Source organism: Oncorhynchus gorbuscha, unplaced genomic scaffold (genome assembly GCF_021184085.1).
Source record: "Oncorhynchus gorbuscha isolate QuinsamMale2020 ecotype Even-year unplaced genomic scaffold, OgorEven_v1.0 Un_scaffold_662, whole genome shotgun sequence".
In the NCBI taxonomy this organism is placed as follows: domain Eukaryota; kingdom Metazoa; phylum Chordata; class Actinopteri; order Salmoniformes; family Salmonidae; genus Oncorhynchus; species Oncorhynchus gorbuscha.
Window position 1 is genome coordinate 218,804 of NW_025745758.1, and position 22,163 is coordinate 240,966.

Here is a 22,163-nt window from a genome sequence, read left to right on the forward strand (position 1 = left end):
GAATATGACCAGTTACCACGGAGACACAACATATCCACACGCTGCCTCGTGGAAGTAATGTATGATGGAATATGACCAGTTACCACGGAGACACAACATATCCACACGCTGCCTCGTGGAAGTAATGTATGATGGAATATGACCAGTTACCACGGAGACACAACATATCCACACGCTGCCTCGTGGAGAGTAATGTATGACGGAATATGACCAGTTACCACGGAGACACAACATATCCACACGCTGCCTCGTGGAGAGTAATGTATGATGGAATATGACCAGTTACCACGGAGACACAACATATCCACACGCTGCCTCGTGGAGAGTAATGTATGATGGAATATGACCAGTTACCACGGAGACACAACATATCCACACGCTGCCTCGTGGAGAGTAATGTATGATGGAATATGACCAGTTACCACGGAGACACAACATATCCACACGCTGCCTCGTGGAGAGTAATGTATGATGGAATATGACCAGTTACCACGGAGACACAACATATCCACACGCTGTATCGTGGAGAGTAATGTATGATGGAATATGACCAGTTACCACGGAGACACAACATATCCACACGCTGCCTCGTGGAGAGTAATGTATGATGGAATATGACCAGTTACCACGGAGACACAACATATCCACACGCTGCCTCGTGAGAGTAATGTATGACGGAATATGACCAGTTACCACGGAGACACAACATATCCACACGCTGCCTCGTGGAGAGTAATGTAGGATGGAATATGACCAGTTACCACGGAGACACAACATATCCACACGCTGCCTCGTGGAAGTAATGTATGATGGAATATGACCAGTTACCACGGAGACATAACATATCCACACGCTGCCCGTGGAGAGTAATGTATGATGGAATATGACCAGTTACCACGGAGACACAACATATCCACACGCTGCCTCGTGGAGAGTAATGTATGATGGAATATGACCAGTTACCACGGAGACACAACATATCCACACGCTGCCTCGTGGAGAGTAATGTATGATGGAATATGACCAGTTACCACGGAGACACAACATATCCACACGCTGCCTCGTGGAGAGTAATGTATGATGGAATATGACCAGTTACCACGGAGACACAACATATCCACACGCTGCCTCGTGGAGAGTAATGTATGATGGAATATGACCAGTTACCACGGAGACACAACATATCCACACGCTGCCTCGTGGAGAGTAATGTATGATGGAATATGACCAGTTACCACGGAGACACAACATATCCACACGCTGCCTCGTGGAGAGTAATGTATGATGGAATATGACCAGTTACCACGGAGACACAACATATCCACACGCTGCCTCGTGGAGAGTAATGTATGATGGAATATGACCAGTTACCACGGAGACACAACATATCCACACGCTGCCTCGTGGAGAGTAATGTATGATGGAATATGACCAGTTACCACGGAGACACAACATATCCACACGCTGCCTCGTGGAGAGTAATGTATGACGGAATATGACCAGTTACCACGGAGACACAACATATCCACACGCTGCCTCGTGGAGAGTAATGTATGATGGAATATGACCAGTTACCACGGAGACACAACATATCCACACGCTGCCTCGTGGAGAGTAATGTATGATGGAATATGACCAGTTACCACGGAGACACAACATATCCACACGCTGCCTCGTGGAGAGTAATGTATGATGGAATATGACCAGTTACCACGGAGACACAACATATCCACACGCTGCCTCGTGGAGAGTAATGTATGATGGAATATGACCAGTTACCACAGAGACACAACATATCCACACGCTGCCTCGTGAGAGTAATGTATGATGGAATATGACCAGTTACCACGGAGACACAACATATCCACACGCTGCCTCGTGAGAGTAATGTATGATGGAATATGACCAGTTACCACGGAGACACAACATATCCACACGCTGCCTCGTGGAGAGTAATGTATGATGGAATATGACCAGTTACCACGGAGACACAACATATCCACACGCTGCCTCGTGGAGAGTAATGTATGATGGAATATGACCAGTTACCACGGAGACACAACATATCCACACGCTGCCTCGTGGAGAGTAATGTATGATGGAATATGACCAGTTACCACAGAGACACAACATATCCACACGCTGCCTCGTGGAGAGTAATGTATGATGGAATATGACCAGTTACCACGGAGACACAACATATCCACACGCTGCCTCGTGGAGAGTAATGTATGATGGAATATGACCAGTTACCACGGAGACACAACATATCCACACGCTGCCTCGTGGAGAGTAATGTATGATGGAATATGACCAGTTACCACGGAGACACAACATATCCACACGCCGCCTTGTGGAGAGTAATGTATGATGGAATATGACCAGTTACCACGGAGACACAACATATCCACACGCTGCCTCGTGGAGAGTAATGTATGACGGAATATGACCAGTTACCACGGAGACACAACATATCCACACGCTGCCTCGTGGAGAGTAATGTATGATGGAATATGACCAGTTACCACGGAGACACAACATATCCACACGCTGCCTCGTGGAGAGTAATGTATGACGGAATATGACCAGTTACCACGGAGACACAACATATCCACACGCTGCCTCGTGGAGAGTAATGTATGATGGAATATGACCAGTTACCACGGAGACACAACATATCCACACGCTGCCTCGTGGAGAGTAATGTATGATGGAATATGACCAGTTACCACGGAGACACAACATATCCACACGCTGCCTCGTGGAGAGTAATGTATGATGATATGACCAGTTACCACGGAGACACAACATATCCACACGCTGCCTCGTGGAGAGTAATGTATGATGGAATATGACCAGTTACCACGGAGACACAACATATCCACACGCTGCCTCGTGGAGAGTAATGTATGACGGAATATGACCAGTTACCACGGAGACACAACATATCCACACGCTGCCTCGTGGAGAGTAATGTATGATGGAATATGACCAGTTACCACGGAGACACAACATATCCACACGCTGCCTCGTGAGAGTAATGTATGATGGAATATGACCAGTTACCACGGAGACACAACATATCCACACGCTGCCTCGTGAGAGTAATGTATGATGGAATATGACCAGTTACCACGGAGACACAACATATCCACACGCTGCCTCGTGAGAGTAATGTATGATGGAATATGACCAGTTACCACGGAGACACAACATATCCACACGCTGCCTCGTGGAGAGTAATGTATGATGGAATATGACCAGTTACCACGGAGACACAACATATCCACACGCTGCCTCGTGGAGAGTAATGTATGATGGAATATGACCAGTTACCACGGAGACACAACATATCCACACGCTGCCTCGTGGAGAGTAATGTATGATGGAATATGACCAGTTACCACGGAGACACAACATATCCACACGCTGCCTCGTGGAGAGTAATGTATGACGGAATATGACCAGTTACCACGGAGACACAACATATCCACACGCTGCCTCGTGAAGTAATGTATGATGGAATATGACCAGTTACCACGGAGACACAACATATCCACACGCTGCCTCGTGAGAGTAATGTATGATGGAATATGACCAGTTACCACGGAGACACAACATATCCACACGCTGCCTCGTGGAAGTAATGTAGGATGGAATATGACCAGTTACCACGGAGACACAACATATCCACACGCTGCCTCGTGGAGAGTAATGTATGATGGAATATGACCAGTTACCACGGAGACACAACATATCCACACGCTGCCTCGTGGAAGTAATGTATGATGGAATATGACCAGTTACCACGGAGACACAACATATCCTGACGCTGCCTCGTGGAGAGTAATCTGATGAATATGACCAGTTACCACGGAGACACAACATATCCACACGCTGCCTCGTGGAGAGTAATGTATGATGGAATATGACCAGTTACCACGGAGACACAACATATCCACACGCTGCCTCGTGAAGTAATGTATGATGGAATATGACCAGTTACCACGGAGACACAACATATCCACACGCTGCCTCGTGGAGAGTAATGTAGGATGGAATATGACCAGTTACCACGGAGACACAACATATCCACACGCTGCCTCGTGGAGAGTAATGTATGATGGAATATGACCAGTTACCACGGAGACACAACATATCCACACGCTGCCTCGTGGAGAGTAATGTATGATGGAATATGACCAGTTACCACGGAGACACAACATATGACACGCTGCCTCGTGAGAGTAATGTATGATGGAATATGACCAGTTACCACGGAGACACAACATATCCACACGCTGCCTCGTGGAGAGTAATGTATGACGGAATATGAGCGGAGCCATAGACACAACAAAAGTTACTGTACCACACAAACAAAACATAACCACTTCCTTCATAATATTGACTGAAAATGAGCTGAGCAGGCATGAATACTAGTATCCTCTTCTAGGGAAGAGTGAGATACAGTTGAGATGAAAACGTCTATTTTGGAGTGATAGATAGTAGACAGAAGGTGAAGAGATACTCAGTAACTCTCAGTAGGACAATGGAAGTTGGAGTGATAGATAGTAGACAGAAGGTGAAGAGATTCTCAGTAACTCTCAGTAGGACAATGGAAGTTGTTGTGATAGATAGTAGACAGAAGGTGAAGAGATACTCAGGGCTGGCATGAAGTGACAGTACAGGGTGACAACATGAGGAGAAGGTGACATGTTGACATCCCTCTTACCTTGTCTAACTCTCCTCTGACCAGGGCCTCTAACATCTCTGCTAAAGCCTGTCTCTGGAATAAGGGGACGATGGAAGACACCATAGAATTACATATTAGAACTCGTTTAATAGGATCTCTGTTGGAGAGACATTCAGTCAGCCTCTGTATTTACCAGATCCCCAAGTCCCCTGGCATCCAGAGCTGTTACGTGAGTAGCCCATTAGAGCAGCTCTCCAAACCTGGTCCTGAAGAGACCCAGAGCTGTGGTGTGGAGTAGCCTATTAGAGCAGCGCTCTCCAAACCTGGTCCTGGGGGAGAGACCCAGAGCTCGTGGAGTAGCCCATTAGAGCAGCGCTCTCCAAACCTGGTCCTGGGGGAGACCCAGAGCTGTGGTGTGGAGTAGCCTATTAGAGCAGCGCTCTCCAAACCTGGTCCTGGGAGAGCCAGAGCTGATGGTGTGGAGTAGCCCATTAGAGCAGCTCTCTCCAAACCTGGTCCTGGGGAGACCCAGAGCTGTGGTGTGGAGTAGCCCATTAGAGCAGCGCTCTCCAAACCTGGTCCTGGGGGAGACCTGGTCCAAAAGCCTCTCAACACCTTGGTGCTACCTTACACTAGAGATGCTGTGTGAGAAGTGAAGAGCAGAGGTCAAGTCCACCTGTGTTCCTGGATTACAGGGACGTGACTGTTCTGATCTACTGGAGTGACCTTCACTGAACAGGCTGACCAGGCAGCCAGACCTGTCCCCATGCAGCCTCCTCCCTCCCAGCTCTCATCCTTAATCAGCTTTCAATACAGGCTAATGCTGGATAAGAGCCAGCAGTCTGATGCCGACCAATCTCTTTATCCCAATAGCACTGTCTGAGGTCTCTGTTGTACTGGATGTGTGTGTCATTGAGCTAACGGTCTGATGCTGCTGTGAAGCTAACGGTCTGATGCTGCTGTGAAGCTAACAGTCTGATGCTGCTGTGAAGCTAACGGTCTGATGCTGCTGTGAAGCTAACAGTCTGATGCTGCTGTGAAGCTAACAATCTGATGTTGCTGTGAAGCTAACAGTCTGATGCTGCTGTGATGCTAACAGTCTGATGCTGAAGGTGATGCTAACAGTCTGATGCTGCTGTGAAGCTAACAGTCTGATGCTGAAGGTGATGCTAACAGTCTGATGCTGAAGGTGAAGCTAACAGTCTGATGCTGAAGGTGAAGCTAACAGTCTGATACTGAAGGTGAAGCTAACAGTCTGATGCTGAAGGTGATGCTAACATTCTGATGCTGAAGGTGAAGCTAACAGTCTGATGTTGCTGTGAAGCTAACAGTCTGATGCTGCTTTGAGGCTAACAGTCTGATGCTGAAGGTGAAGCTAACGGTCTGATGCTGCTGTGAAGCTAACAGTCTGATGCTGCTGTGAAGCTAACAGTCTGATGCTGCTGTGAAGCTAACAGTCTGATGCTGCTGTGAAGCTAACAGTCTGATGCTGAAGGTGATGCTAACAGTCTGATGCTGAAGGTGATGCTAACAGTCTGATGCTGCTGTGAAGCTAACGGTCTGATGCTGCTGTGAAGCTAACAGTCTGATGCTGCTGTGAAGCTAACAGTCTGATGCTGAAGGTGATGCTAACAGTCTGATGCTGAAGGTGATGCTAACAGTCTGATGCTGCTGTGAAGCTAACAGTCTGATGCTGCTGTGAAGCTAACAGTCTGATGCTGCTGTGAAGCTAACAGTCTGATGCTGCTGTGAAGCTAACAGTCTGATGCTGCTGTGAAGCTAACAATCTGATGTTGCTGTGAAGCTAACAGTCTGATGCTGAAGGTGATGCTAACAATCTGATGCTGAAGGTGATGCTAACAGTCTTTGAATAGATATAATACATGGTTCAGTAGCTCCTCCCAGGAGGCATATGTTCCTGGTCCCTGGTACTGTACAGGAAGGACAATAGATTAGGACCATAGATTAGGACCATAGTATAGGGCCATAGTATAGGACCATAGATTCGCACCATAGATTAGGAGCATAGATTAGGACCATAGATTAGGACCATAGATTAGGACCATAGATAAGGACCATAGATTAGGACCATAGATTAGGACCATAGTATAGGGCCATAGTATAGGACCATAGATTAGGACCATAGATTAGGACCATAGATTAGGACCATAGATTAGGACCATAGATTAGGACCATAGATTAGGACCATAGTATAGGGCCATAGTATAGGACCATAGATTCGCACCATAGATTTGCACCATAGATTAGGACCATAGATTAGGACCATAGATTAGGACCATAGATTAGGATCATAGACTCGAAACCATAGATTAGGACCATAGACTCGAACCGTAGATTAGGACCATAGATTCGAACCATAGATTAGGACCATAGACTCTAACCATAGATTAGGACCATAGATTAGGACCATAAATTAGAACCATAGATTAGGACCATAGACTCGAAACCATAGATTAGGACCATAGACTCGAACCATAGATTAGGACCATAGACTCTAACCATAGATTAGGACCATAGATTAGGACCATAGCGGTCCCTGTAATAATAAAGATTGATATAAAGTCCAGTACCTTCTCCCAGTGGGTCCAGTGTGTGGATCATCAGCTGGAAGATGGTGTTTCTGTTGGTGCTGTTGTGGAGAGACGCATTACTGCCTCCTCTCTGGAGAGTGGGCTTCACCTGGCACATAACAAACACACCACACACACACACAGGGTTGAAGCCACGGCAGATCACGCCAGGTTACATTCAGGTAAAGACCTCTTTTTGCTGGTCACTTAAATGACATCTAAAAAAAATACAAAAATAAAAACTATTTTACAATCAGTACACAACCTAATATATAATAATATAATAATATATGCCATTTAGCAGACGCTTTTATCCAAAGCGACTTACAGTCATGTGTGCATACATTCTACGTATGGGTGGTCCCGGGGATCGAACCCACTACCCTGGCGTTACAAGCGCCATGCTCTACCAACTGAGCTACACAGGACCCCTGATCATGACATCACAATTAAAGAGTGTTGAGACCTTGAGTTTTTCTCTGTCTCTCTTCTGGGGTGAGTCTTGGGGTTGTGGTTTGGGTTCTGGTGAAACATTGTTTTGAGGTGGATCAGGTGGTGGATGTCCACTGTTCTGCTGTAAATACAGGAATACTTTAGTACACGTTCACAATAAGAACCAGAGAGAGGAGAAAAGGCAGACTGTTAAAGAACTACTCCAGTGGGCTAAATATACTGAATGGCTTTTACATGGTTAGGTCGTATTCCGATTGTAAAAAAGGAAGGGTTTGGTGTCTGTTTTTGTAGTCCAGAAAAAAATATGTTGTTTCAACCAGAACAACCTTTATGAAATCCCATGCCAACATTTGCCCAGCTGGGTAGAGGATGCATAATGGATGTCTACTGAAGACAGGATCTGCCAAAAACAGGATTAGCCTAGTGGTTAGAATGTTGGACTAGTAACCGAAAGGTTGCAAGTTCAAATCCCCGAGCTGACAAGGTACAAATCTGTCATTCTGCCCCTGAACAAGGCAGTTAAACCCACTGTTCCTAGGCTGTCATTGGAAACAATAATTTGTTCTTAACTGACTTTCCTAGTTAAATAAAGGAAAAATATATAACAACAATTATATTAGTGAGAACAAGTAACTGCCAAAATAAAGGAGAACAGCAACATAAAGTGTTTTAATAGGGAGTTGAGCCAGAACAGCTTCAATGGCATAGATTCTACAGGTGTCTGGAAGTCTATTGGAGGGATGTGACATCATTCTATTGGAGGGATGTGACATCATTCTATTTGGAGGGATGTGACATCATTCTATTGGAGGGATGTGACATCATTCTATTGGAGGGATGAGACATCATTCTATTGGAGGGATGAGACATCATTCTATTGGAGGGATGTGACATCATTCTATTGGAGGGATGTGACATCATTCTATTGGAGGGATGTGACATCATTCTATTGGAGGGATGTGACATCATTCTATTGGAGGGATGTGACATCATTCTTCCACCAGAAATTCCATATTGGTGTTTTGTTGGTGGTGGTTGGAATACACTGTCTCAGGACCCACTCCAGAATCTCCCACACAGTGCATTCCCGAGTGGTGCAGCGGTCTAAGGCACTGCAGTGCTTAGGGGCGTCACTACAGACCCGGGTTCGATCCGGGGCTGTATCACAACCAGTCGAGATCGGGAGTCCCAAAGGGTGGAGCACAATTGGCCCTGCGTCTTCCGGGGTTAGGAGAGGGTTTGAATTTAATAAGATAAGAATTTGAATTGTAAATAAGAATTTGTTCTTAACTGACTTGCCTACTTAAATAAATAAAAATAAGTATTCAGACCCCTTGACTTTTCCCACATTTTGTTACATTACAGCCTTATTCTAAAATTGATTAAATAAAACATTTTCCTCAATCTACACACAAAACCCTAGGTTTTTAGAAATATTGTCAAATTTATTTAAAAAAATAAAAAACTGAAATAACTGAACAGAAAGTGTTCAGACCCTTTGCTACCAGACTCCAAATTGAGCTCAGGTGCATCTTGTTTCCATTGATCATCCTTGAGATGTTTCTACAACTTGATTGAAGTCCACCTGTGGTAAATTCAATTGATTGGACATTATTTGGAAAGGCACACACCAGTCTATATAAGGTTCCACAGTTGACAGTGCATGTCAGAGAAAAAATCAAGCCATTGAGGTCGAAGGAATTGTCCGTAGAGCTCAGAGACAGGATTGTGTCGAAGCACAGAACTAGGGAAGGTTACCAAAAAATGTCTGCAGCATTGAAGGTCCCCAAGAACACAGTGGCCTCCATCATTCTTAAATGGAAGAAGTTTGGAACCACCAAGACTCTTCCTAGAGCTGACCGCCTGGCCAAACTAAGCAACCGGGGTGAGAAGGGCCTTGGTCACTCTGACAGAGCTCCAGTGTTCCTCTGTGGAGATGGTAGAACCTTCCAGGAGGACAACCATCTCTGCAGCACTCCACCAATCAGGCCTTTATGCTAGAGTGGCCAGACGGAAGCCAACCCTCAGTAAAAGGCACATGACAGCCCGCTTGGAGTTTGCCAAAAGACACCTAAAGGACTCAGATCATGAGTAACAAGATTCTCTGGTCTGATGAAAGCCAGTTTGAACTCTTTGGCCTGAATACCAAGCGTCACGTCTGGAGGAAACTTGGCACCATCCCTACGGTGAAGCATGGTGGTGGCAGCATCACTAAGGTGAAGCATGGTGGTGGCAACATCATGCTGTGGGGATGTTTTTCAGCGGCAGGGACTGGGAGACTAGTCAAGATCGAGGGAAAGATGAACGGAGCAAAGTACAGAGAGATCCTTGATGAAAACCTGCTCCAGAGCACTCAGGACCTCAGACTGGGGTGAAGGTTCACCTTCCAACAGGACAATGTCCCTAAGCACACAGATAAGACAATGCAGGAGTGGCTTCGGGACAAGTCTCTGAATGTCATTGAGTGGCCCAGCCAGAGCCTGGACTTGAACCCGATCGAACATCTCTGGAGAGACCTGAAAATAGCTGTGCATCCACCTGATAGAGCTTGAGAGGATCAGCAGAGAAGAATGGGAGAAAATCCCCAAATATAGGTGTACCAAGCTTGTAGTGTCATACCCAAGAAGACTCGAGGCTGTAATCGCTGCCAAAGGTGCTTCAACAAAGTACTGAGTAAAGGGTCTGAATACTAACATTTCTAAAAAACAGTTTTTGCTATGTCATTTTGTGGTATTGTGATGTCATTATGGTGTATTGTAATGTCATTATGTGGTATTGTGATGTCATTATGTGGTATTGTGATGTCATTATGTGGCATTGTGTGTAGATTGATGAGGGGGAAAAAACTATTGAATCCATTTTAGAGTAAGGCTGTAACGTAACAAAATGTGTAAAAAGTCAATGGGTCTGAATACTATCCGAATGCACTGTAAGTGTTCAATTGGGTTGAGATCTGGTGACTGAGATGGCCATGGCATATGGTTTACATCGTTTTCATGCTCATCAAACCATTCAGTGGCCACTCGTGCTCTGTGGATGGGGGCATCGTCATCCTATGGGGGCATAGCCACCATGGTGGCCAAAATAATGGTCTGCCCAGCATTTTTATACATGACCCTAAGCATTATGGGATGTTAATTGCTTAACTAACTCAGGACCACACCTGTGTGGAAGCATCTGCTTTCAATATACTTGATATCCCTCATCAAGTGTTTCCATTATTCTGGCAGTTACCTGTACTTATTTGTTGATAGGTTCAAAAGTACCGATGGTAGCACCCTGGCACCCTGGACACACTACTACAAGTACCTTAGTCCTGATAGGTTCAAAAGTACCGATGGTAGCACCCTGGACACACTACTACAAGTACCTTAGTCCTGATAGGTTCAAAAGTACCGATGGTAGCACCCTGGACACACTACTACAAGTACCTTAGTCCTTATAGGTTCAAAAGTACCGATGGTAGCACCCTGGATACACTACTTCAAGTACCTTAGTACCTTAGTCCTTATAGGTTCAAACGTACCGATGGTAGCACCCTGGACACACTACTACAAGTACCTTAGTCCTTATAGGTTCAAACGTACCGATGGTAGCACCCTGGATACACTACTTATATATATATGTTGGAGAATATATATATATATGCCATTTAGCAGACGCTTTTATCCAAAGCGACTTACAGTCATGTGTGCATACATTCTACGTATGGGTGGTCCCGGGGATCGAACCCACTACCCTGGCGTTACAAGAACCATGCTCTACCAACTGAGCTACAGAAGGACCAGGTTCAAACGTACCGATGGTAGCACCCTGGATACACTACTTCAAGTACCTTAGTCCTGATTTAAAGGTTCAAATATACCTACTGGGGTTCTTTGAGTTGCCTACAACAGTATAAACCGTGCATTTGCATGTCATTTTCTTAGCAATCCCACACCAACACCCACCATCATACCAGTCAAGAGACACTGGATGCATCACAATTTGTATTTATTATGGATCCCCATTAGCTGTTGCCAAGGCAGCAGCTACTCTTCCTGGGGTTTATTATGGATCCCCATTAGTTCCTGTCAAGGCAGCAGATACTCTTCCTGGGGTTTATTATGGATCCCCATTAGTTCCTGTCAAGGCAGCAGCTACTCTTCCTGGGGTTTATTATGGATCCCCATTAGCTGTTGCCAAGGCAGCAGCTACTCTTCCTGGGGTTTATTATGGATCCCCATTAGCTGTTGCCAAGGAAGCAGCTACTCTTCCTGGGGTTTATTATGGATCCCCATTAGTTCCTGTCAAGGCAGCAGATACTCTTCCTGGGGTTTATTATGGATCCCCATTAGTTCCTGTCAAGGCAGCAGATACTCTTCCTGGGGTTTATTATGGATCCCCATTAGTTCCTGTCAAGGCAGCAGATACTCTTCCTGGGGTTTATTATGGATCCCCATTAGTTCCTGTCAAGGAAGCAGCTACTCTTCCTGGGGTTTATTACGGATCCCCATTAGCTGTTGCCAAGGAAGCAGCTACTCTTCCCGGGTTTTTTATTATGGATCCCCATTAGCTGTTACCAAGGAAGCAGCTACTCTTCCCGGGGTTTATTATGGATCCCCATTAGCTGTTGCCAAGGAAGCAGCTACTCTTCCTGGGGTTTATTATGGATCCCCATTAGCTGTTGCCAAGGAAGCAGCTACTCTTCCTGGGGTTTATTATGGATCCCCATTAGCTGTTGCCAAGGCAGCAGCTACTCTTCCTGGGGTTTATTATGGATCCCCATTAGCTGTTGCCAAGGAAGCAGCTACTCTTCCTGGGGTTTATTATGGATCCCCATTAGCTGTTGCCAAGGCAGCAGCTACTCTTCCTGGGGTTTATTATGGATCCCCATTAGCTGTTGCCAAGGAAGCAGCTACTCTTCCTGGGGTTTATTATGGATCCCCATTAGCTGTTGCCAAGGCAGCAGCTACTCTTCCTGGGGTTTATTATGGATCCCCATTAGCTGTTGCCAAGGAAGCAGCTACTCTTCCTGGGGTCCAAACACATTAAAGCACTTACATCACACATAAAACTAAAGATTAAACAGTACATCATATAACATTATAACATCACTATGTATCTACAATACATAATGTATTACACCACCATACAACAATATTACAACGTATGTGTTGATAGGTTCTGATTTCTAAACTTTAAATTATTCATGTCACTGAGGGAGAGATGGGAATGTAGAACGTTTACATTAAGTCAGGATATGTTATTTTTAGTCATCAGGGATCCTATGGGAGGAGGAAGAGACACAGTCTGGTATAAGTCAACAAGCTGTGAGTTGGGGAGGAGTGAGGAATTTGGGCAGAGGTCTTGGTTAGATGAAGTGAGGAAGAACATACACTACCGGTCAAATGTTTTAGAACTCTTACTTATTCAAGTTATTTAAATATTATATATATATTTTTTAAACTATTTTCTACATTGTAGAATAATAGTGAAGACATCAAAACTATGAAAAAACACATATGGAATCATGTAGTAACCAAAAAAGTGTTAAACAAATCTAAATATATTTGAGATTCTTCAAAGTTTCCCTTTCCCTTGATGTCAGCTTTGCACACTCTTAGCATTCTCTCAACCGGCTTCACCTGGAATGCTTTTCCCACAGAGTTGGAAAAAAGTTCCCACATATGCTGAACACTCGTTGGCTGCTTTCCTTCACTCTGTGGTCCGACTCATCCCAAACCATCACAATTTGGTTGAGGTCGGGGGATTGTGGAGGCCAGGTCATCTGAGGTCATCTCTCCTTTTCGGTAATATAGCCCTTACACAGCCTGGAGGTGTGTTGGGTCATTGTCCTGTTGAAAAACAAATGATAGTCCCACTAAGCCCAAACCAGATGGGATGACGTACCGCTAGAGAATGCTGTGGTAGACATGCTGGTTAAGTGTGCCTTGAATTGTAAATAAGTCATAGACAGTATAACCAGCAAAGCACGCCCACACCATCACACCTCCTCCTCCATGCTTCACGGTGGGAAATACACATGCGGAGATCATCTGTTCACTCACACCGCGTCTCACAAAGACACGGCGGTTGGAACCAAAAATCTCCAGTTTGGACTCCAGTACAAAGGACAGATTTCCACCGGTCTAATGTCCATTGCTCGTGTTTCTTGGCCCAAGCAGGTCACTTCTTCTTATTGGTGTCCTTTAGTAGTGGTTTCTTTGCAGCAAATGTACCTTGAAGGCCTGATTCACACAGTCTTCTCTGAACAGTTGATGTTGAGATGTATCTGTTACTTGAACTCTGTGAAGCATTTATTTAGGCTGCTATTGCTGAGGCTGGTAACTCTAATGAATTTATCCTACGCAGCGGAGGTAACTCTGTGTCTTCCTTTCCTGTGGCGGTTCTCATGAGAGCCAGTTTCATCATAGCACTTGATGGATTTTGCGACTGCACTTGAAGAAACTTGAAAGAGTCTTAAAGTAATGATGGACTGGCGTTTCTCTTTGCTTATTTGAGCTGTTGTTGCCATAATATGAACTTGGTCTTTTACAAAATAGGGCTATCTTCTGTATACCACCCGTACCTTGTCACAACACAACTGATTGACTCAAACTCATTAAGAACTAAAGAAATTCCACAAATTAAGTTTTAAGAAGGCACACCTGTTAATTCAAATGGATTCCAGGTGACTACCTCATGAAGCTGGTTGAGAGAATGCCAAGAGTGTGCAAAGCTGTCATCAAGGCAAAGGGTGGCTATTTGAAGAATGATTCCATATGTGTTATTTCATAGTTTTGAGGTCTTCACTATTATTCTACAATGTAGAAAATAGCAAATGTAAAGAAAAACCCTTGAATTAGTAGGTGTTTCTATTCATGGGTAGGGGAATGACTTTAGCTTCCTCCAGCCCTGAGGGCACACACTTTCTAGTAGGATTACATTGAAGATATGGCAAATAGGAGTGACAATATCGTCCTCTATTGTCCAGTTGACACCCTATTGCAATTTGGGACGCAACCTGTACGAGCATATAAATCATATTCAAAATGACAGAGCAGAATATAAATCATATTAAGACAACCATTTCTCTGCTGACTTAAAAAAATGAAAAGACCCAGATGCTTTACAGAATGACTTAAGACAACCCAGATGCTTTACAGAATGACTTAAGACAACCCAGATGCTTTACAGAATGACTTAAGACAACCCAGATGCTTTACAGAATGACTTAAGACAACCCAGATGGTTTACAGAATGACTTAAGACAACAGAACCTTAAGAGACAGATGCTTTACAGAATGACTTAAGACAACCCAGATGCTTTACAGAATGACTTAAAGACACCCAGATGCTTTACAGAATGACTTAAGACAACCCAGATGCTTTACAGAATGACTTAAGACAACCCAGATGCTTTACAGAATGACTTAAGACAACCCAGATGCTTTACAGAATCACTTAAGACAACCCAGATGCTTTACAGAATGACTTAAGACAACCCAGATGCTTTACAGAATGACTTAAGACAACCCAGATGCTTTACAGAATGACTTAAGACAACCCAGATGCTTTACAGATGACTTAAGACAACCAGGACCAGCAGGGGTGAATCTCTAGGTCCCAAATGGCACCCAATTCCATTAATAGTGCACTACTTTAGACCAGGGCCTTATAGAGAGTAGGGAGCCATTCGGATATCCATCAGCCTAGATGTGAAGGGCTGTCAAATGTCCCAATTGACCCAAGACATTCATTTAGTGCAACGCTTCCACACTCATCAGCACCTGATTGCAGGAGTGTTGTGTTGTAGTGCGTGTTGTTGTAGTGTGTGTTGTAGTAGTGTGTGTTGTAGTGTGTGTTGTAGTAGTGTGTGTTGGTGTGTTGGAGGGTGTGTGTTGGTGTGTTGGAGGGTGTGTGTTGGAGGGTGTGTGTTGGTGTGTTGGAGGGTGTGTGTTGGTGTGTTGGAGGGTGTGTGTTGGTATGCTGGAGGGTGTGTGTTGGTGTGTTGGAGTGTGTGTGTTGGTGTGTTGGAGGGTGTGTGTTGGAGGGTGTGTGTTGGTTGGTGTGTTGGAGGGTGTGTGTTGGTGTGTTGGAGGGTGTGTGTTGGAGGGTGTGTATTGGTGTGTTGGAGGGTGTGTGTTGTGGTGGTGGAGGTGTGTGTTGGTAAGCTGGAGGGTGTGTGTTGGTGTGTTGGAGTGTGTGTGTTGGTGTGTTGGAGGGTGTGTGTTGGTGTGTTGGAGGGTGTGTGTTGGTGTGTTGGAGGGTGTGTGTTGGTGTGTTGGAGTGTGTGTGTTGGTGTGTTGGAGTGTGTGTGTTGGTGTGTTGGAGGGTGTGTGTTGGTGTGCTGGAGGGTGTGTTGGAGTGTGTGTGTTGGTGTGTTGGTGTGTTGTAGTGTGTGTGTTGGTGTGTTGGAGGGTGTGTGTTGGTGTGTTGGAGGGTGTGTGTTGGTGTGTTGGAGGGTGTGTGTTGGTGTGTTGGAGTGTGTGTGTTGGTGTGTTGGAGGGTGTGTGTTGGTGTGTTGGAGGGTGTGTGTTGGTGTGTTGGAGGGTGTGTGTTGGAGGGTGTGTGTTGGTGTGTTGGAGGGTGTGTGTTGGTGTGTTGGAGGGTGTGTGTTGGTGTGTTGGAGGGTGTGTGTTGGTATGCTGGAGGGTGTGTGTTGGTGTGCTGGAGGGTGTGTTGGAGTGTGTGTGTTGGTGTGTTGGAGGGTGTGTGTTGGTGTGTTGGAGTGTGTGTGTTGGTGTGTTGGAGGGTGTGTGTTGGTGTGTTGGAGGGTGTGTGTTGGTGTGTTGAAGTGTGTGTGTTGGTGTGTGTTGGTGTGTTGGAGTCTGTGTGTTGGTGTGTTGGAGTGTGTGTGTTGGTGTGTTGGAGGGTGTGTTGGAGTGTGTGTGTTGGTGTGTTGGAGGGTGTGTGTTGGTGTGTTGGAGGGTGTGTGTTGGTGTGTTGGAGGGTGTGTGTTGGTATGCTGGAGGGTGTGTGTTGGTGTGCTGGAGGGTGTGTTGGAGTGTGTGTGTTGGTGTGTTGGAGGGTGTGTGTTGGTGTGTTGGAGTGTGTGTGTTGGTGTGTTGGAGGGTGTGTGTTGGTGTGTTGGAGGGTGTGTGTTGGTGTGTTGAAGTGTGTGTGTTGGTGTGTGTTGGTGTGTTGGAGTGTGTGTGTTGGTGTGTTGGAGTGTGTGTGTTGGTGTGTTGGAGGGTGTGTGTTGGTGTGTTGGAGGGTGTATTGTGAGTAGTGGTGTACTGCATTGTTGCAGGGCTCTGAGAAAGCCCCGGGAAAACCACTAACTTGGGGCAAAGAGAAAAATAATCTCCTGCTATTTTACACATTTTGCCTGAGGATTGAGAGAAAATGTTGCTGTTTTAAAGCTAATTTCCTGCAATTCTACACATATTGCCATGGAACAGAGAGATAAATGTGCAGTTTTATAGATAATCACATGCTATTCTACACATTTTGCAATGAGGCTGAGATCATGTGTGATTTGAGTGTGTACACTTGTGGATTCTGCATTGTTTGGCATATTGGCAGTTAATTTGGAAAAACGTATAGAATCATTCTTCTAAAACTAGCAAGCAAGCTAACAACATACAACGCAGGTACATTCTTCTAAAACTGGCTAGCTAGCTAACAACATACAATGCAGGTACATTCTTCTAAAACTGGCTAGCTAGCTAACAACATACAATGCAGGTACATTCTTCTAAAACTGGCTAGCTAGCTAACAACATACAATGCAGGTACATTCTTCTAAAACTGGCTAGCTAGCTAACAATAATAATAATAATAATATATGCCATTTAGCAGACGCTTTTATCCAAAGCGACTTACAGTCATGTGTGCATACATTCTACGTATGGGTGGTCCCGGGGATCGAACCCACTACAACATACAATGCAGGTACATTCTTCTAAAACTGGCTAGCTAGCTAACAACATACAACGCAGGTACATTCTTCTAAAATTGGCTAGCTAGCTAACAACATACAACGCAGGTACATTCTTCACATTCATTATTTTACACAATATTTTATCATAGCACTGGGAAGGGTGGACCATCTCCCTGACCAAAATGGCTGACCTTTATCGCATCATAAGAAGATTCATCACCATTCTAGTATTCAAATTCTTGATTCCATGAGGGCGACCTCCAGGGGGCTCACAACCCAGGGGAATGTCTGTCTGTCTGTCTGTCTGTCTGTCTGTCTGTCTGTCTGTCTGTCTGTCTGTCTGTCTGTCTGTCTGTCTGTCTGTCTGTCTGTCTGTCTGTCTGTCTGTCTGTCTGTCTGTCTGTCTGTGTTAGCTGGTTGGTAGTCTGTTGTCGAGGGCCATTGACAAACAAACGCTATAATTTAGCATAACGTAACATGTAGGCTACAAATGAAGCTTTGACAACTGAAGAAGGGTATGCTGTGTGACCATCAGTGTCCTGTGTGACCATCAGTGTCTGTGTGTTCATCAGTGTCCTGTGTGTTCATCAGTGTCCTGTGTGTTCATCAGTGTCCTGTGTGTTCATCAGTGTCCTGTGTGTTCATCAGTGTCCTGTGTGTTCATCAGTGTCTGTTCATCAGTGTCCTGTGTGTTCATCAGTGTCCTGATGGAACGGCTCCTAACCAGGCTGGATCGTGTTGTTGTATTGTTGTATATTTTAATGATGTCATGTGTTGTGTTGTATATTTTAATGATGTCATGTATTGTTGTATGTTTTAATGATGTCATGTATTGTGTTGTGTTGTATGTTTTAATGATGTCATGTATTGTGTTGTATGTTTTAATGATGTCATGTATTGTTGTATGTTTTAATGATGTCATGTATTGTGTTGTTGTATGTTTTAATGATGTCATGTATTGTGTTGTATGTTTTAATGATGTCATGTATTGTTGTATGTTTTAATGATGTCATGTATTGTATTGTGTTGTATGTTTTAATGATGTCATGTATTGTGTTGTATGTTTTAATGATGTCATGTATTGTGTTGTATATTTTAATGATGTCATGTATTGTGTTGTATGTTTTAATGATGTCATGTATTGTTGTATGTTTTAATGATGTCATGTATTGTGTTGTATGTTTTAATGATGTCATGTATTGTTGTATGTTTTAATGATGTCATGTATTGTTGTATGTTTTAATGATGTCATGTATTGTATTGTGTTGTATGTTTTAATGATGTCATGTATTGTTGTATGTTTTAATGATGTCATGTATTGTGTTGTATGTTTTAATGATGTCATGTATTGTGTTGTATATTTTAATGATGTCATGTATTGTGTTGTATGTTTTAATGATGTCATGTATTGTTGTATGTTTTAATGATGTCATGTATTGTATTGTGTTGTATGTTTTAATGATGTCATGTATTGTGTTGTTGTATGTTTTAATGATGTCATGTATTGTGTTGTATATTTTAATGATGTCATGTATTGTGTTGTATGTTTTAATGATGTCATGTATTGTTGTATGTTTTAATGATGTCATGTATTGTATTGTGTTGTATGTTTTAATGATGTCATGTATTGTTGTATGTTTTAATGATGTCATGTATTGTATTGTATGTTTTAATGATGTCATGTATTGTGTTGTATGTTTTAATGATGTCATGTATTGTGTTGTATGTTTTAATGATGTCATGTATTGTGTTGTATGTTTTAATGATGTCATGTATTGTGTTGTATGTTTTAATGATGTCATGTATTGTATTGTGTTGTATGTTTTAATGATGTCATGTATTGTTGTATGTTTTAATGATGTCATGTATTGTTGTATGTTTTAATGATGTCATGTATTGTGTTGTATGTTTTAATGATGTCATGTATTGTGTTGTATGTTTTAATGATGTCATGTATTGTGTTGTATATTTTAATGATGTCATGTATTGTGTTGTATGTTTTAATGATGTCATGTATTGTTGTATGTTTTAATGATGTCATGTATTGTATTGTGTTGTATGTTTTAATGATGTCATGTATTGTTGTATGTTTTAATGATGTCATGTATTGTGTTGTGTTGTATGTTTTAATGATGTCATGTATTGTATTGTATGTTTTAATGATGTCATGTATTGTGTTGTATGTTTTAATGATGTCATGTATTGTGTTGTATGTTTTAATGATGTCATGTATTGTGTTGTGTTGTATGTTTTAATGATGTCATGTATTGTGTTGTATGTTTTAATGATGTCATGTATTGTATTGTATGTTTTAATGATGTCATGTATTGTGTTGTATGTTTTAATGATGTCATGTATTGTGTTGTATGTTTTAATGATGTCATGTATTGTTGTATGTTTTAATGATGTCATGTATTGTTGTATGTTTTAATGATGTCATGTATTGTGTTGTTGTATGTTTTAATGATGTCATGTATTGTGTTGTATGTTTTAATGATGTCATGTATTGTGTTGTATGTTTTAATGATGTCATGTATTGTGTTGTATGTTTTAATGATGTCATGTATTGTTGTATGTTTTAATGATGTCATGTATTGTTGTATGTTTTAATGATGTCATGTATTGTGTTGTTGTATGTTTTAATGATGTCATGTATTGTGTTGTATGTTTTAATGATGTCATGTATTGTGTTGTATGTTTTAATGATGTCATGTATTGTTGTATGTTTTAATGATGTCATGTATTGTTGTATGTTTTAATGATGTCATGTATTGTGTTGTTGTATGTTTTAATGATGTCATGTATTGTTGTATGTTTTAATGATGTCATGTATTGTGTTGTATGTTTTAATGATGTCATGTATTGTGTTGTTGTATGTTTTAATGATGTCATGTATTGTGTTGTATGTTTTAATGATGTCATGTATTGTGTTGTATGTTTTAATGATGTCATGTATTGTGTTGTATGTTTTAATGATGTCATGTATTGTGTTGTTGTATGTTTGAATGATGTCATGTATTGTGTTGTTGTATGTTTTAATGATGTCATGTATTGTGTTGTATGTTTTAATGATGTCATGTGTTGTTGTATGTTTTAATGATGTCATGTATTGATTGCTATTGTCTTCTTGGCCTGGTCTCCCTTGGACAAAAGGAGACTCTGGTTCTCAATGTGCTTTTCCTGGTTAAATAAAGCAAAAATATATATTTTTTATGTTTTTTAATTGAATGTATTTGATACCATTCTACTGACTCCAGCCGTTACCACGAGCCCGTCCTCCCCAATTAAGGAGCCACCAACCTCCTGTGGCGTTGAAGTGGGTAGGGTGCTATTTGTTTCTACTGGTTTGGACAATGATTCCCTGCTACAGCTTTGTCTGCCAAAGAGAATATACAATGAAACACAGAGAATTGATATTCAGATGACTGACTAGAGATACACGGTGACTGGCACCAGGTGTGTGATTTAGCTGAATAATACACTCCTCCAGTGTGACAATGACAAACTGATGGCTGACATTACTTTACATCTCATCAGCATTACATCACCCCCCCCCCCCCCCCCCCCCGGTCCCGTCCTGTCCTCCCTCTGACCCATGTTCCCCTACGCTGGGCTCTGACACCTGGGATCCTTTCAGGGATTCAGTCCCAATCATCAAAGGCTGCCGAGTCTGGCTGCCACACACACACTCTCACTCTCACACACACACTCTCACACACACACACTCACACACACACACACTCTCACTCTCACACACACACACACACGCGCACACACACACACACACACACACACACACACACACACACACACACACACACACACACACACACACACACACACACACACACACACACACACACACACACACACACACACACACACACACTCTTTGACCTGTCCAAAGGGCTGGATGGATAAACACAGGCTCTGATGACAGTCCAGTGAATCAACCATTCCATGTCTCTCATGGACTGGACCAGAGAGGGTCTGGGTCCTGGGTGGTATTGTCTCTCATGGACTGGACCAGAGAGGGTCTGGGTCCTGGGTGGTATTGTCTCTCATGGACTGGACCAGAGAGGGTCTGGGTCCTGGGTGGTATTGTCTCTCATGGACTGGACCAGAGAGGGTCTGGGTCCTGGGTGGTATTGTCTCTCATGGACTGGACCAGAGAGGGTCTGGGTCCTGGGTGGTATTGTCTCTCATGGACTGGACCTGAGAGGGTCTGGGTCCTGGGTGGTATTGTCTCTCATGGACTGGACCAGAGAGGGTCTGGGTCCTGGGTGGTATTGTCTCTCATGGACTGGACCAGAGAGGGTCTGGGTCCTGGGTGGTATTGTCTCTCATGGACTGGACCAGAGAGGGTCTGGGTCCTGGGTGGTATTGTCTCTCAAGGACTGGATCAGAGAGGGTCTGGGTCCTGGGTGGTATTGTCTCTCATGGACTGGAACAGAGAGGGTCTGGGTCCTGGGTGGTCATGGACTGGACCAGAGAGGGTCTGGGTCCTGGGTGGTATTGTCTCTCATGGACTGGACCAGAGAGGGTCTGGGTCCTGGGT

The 22,163-nt window shown here is 43.5% G+C and overlaps 1 protein-coding gene across 1 annotated transcript in view; it reads right to left on the reverse strand.

Moving 5' to 3' along the window:
* Positions 1 to 22,163, reverse strand: part of LOC124019736 (sodium/potassium/calcium exchanger 1-like) — a 46,497-nt gene that overhangs the window by 18,617 nt on the left and 5,717 nt on the right. The window contains exon 4 of the mRNA XM_046335157.1: positions 7,285 to 7,393. Coding sequence (XP_046191113.1) covers positions 7,285 to 7,393 — 109 coding nt within the window. The remainder of the gene's footprint in view (positions 1 to 7,284; positions 7,394 to 22,163) is intronic.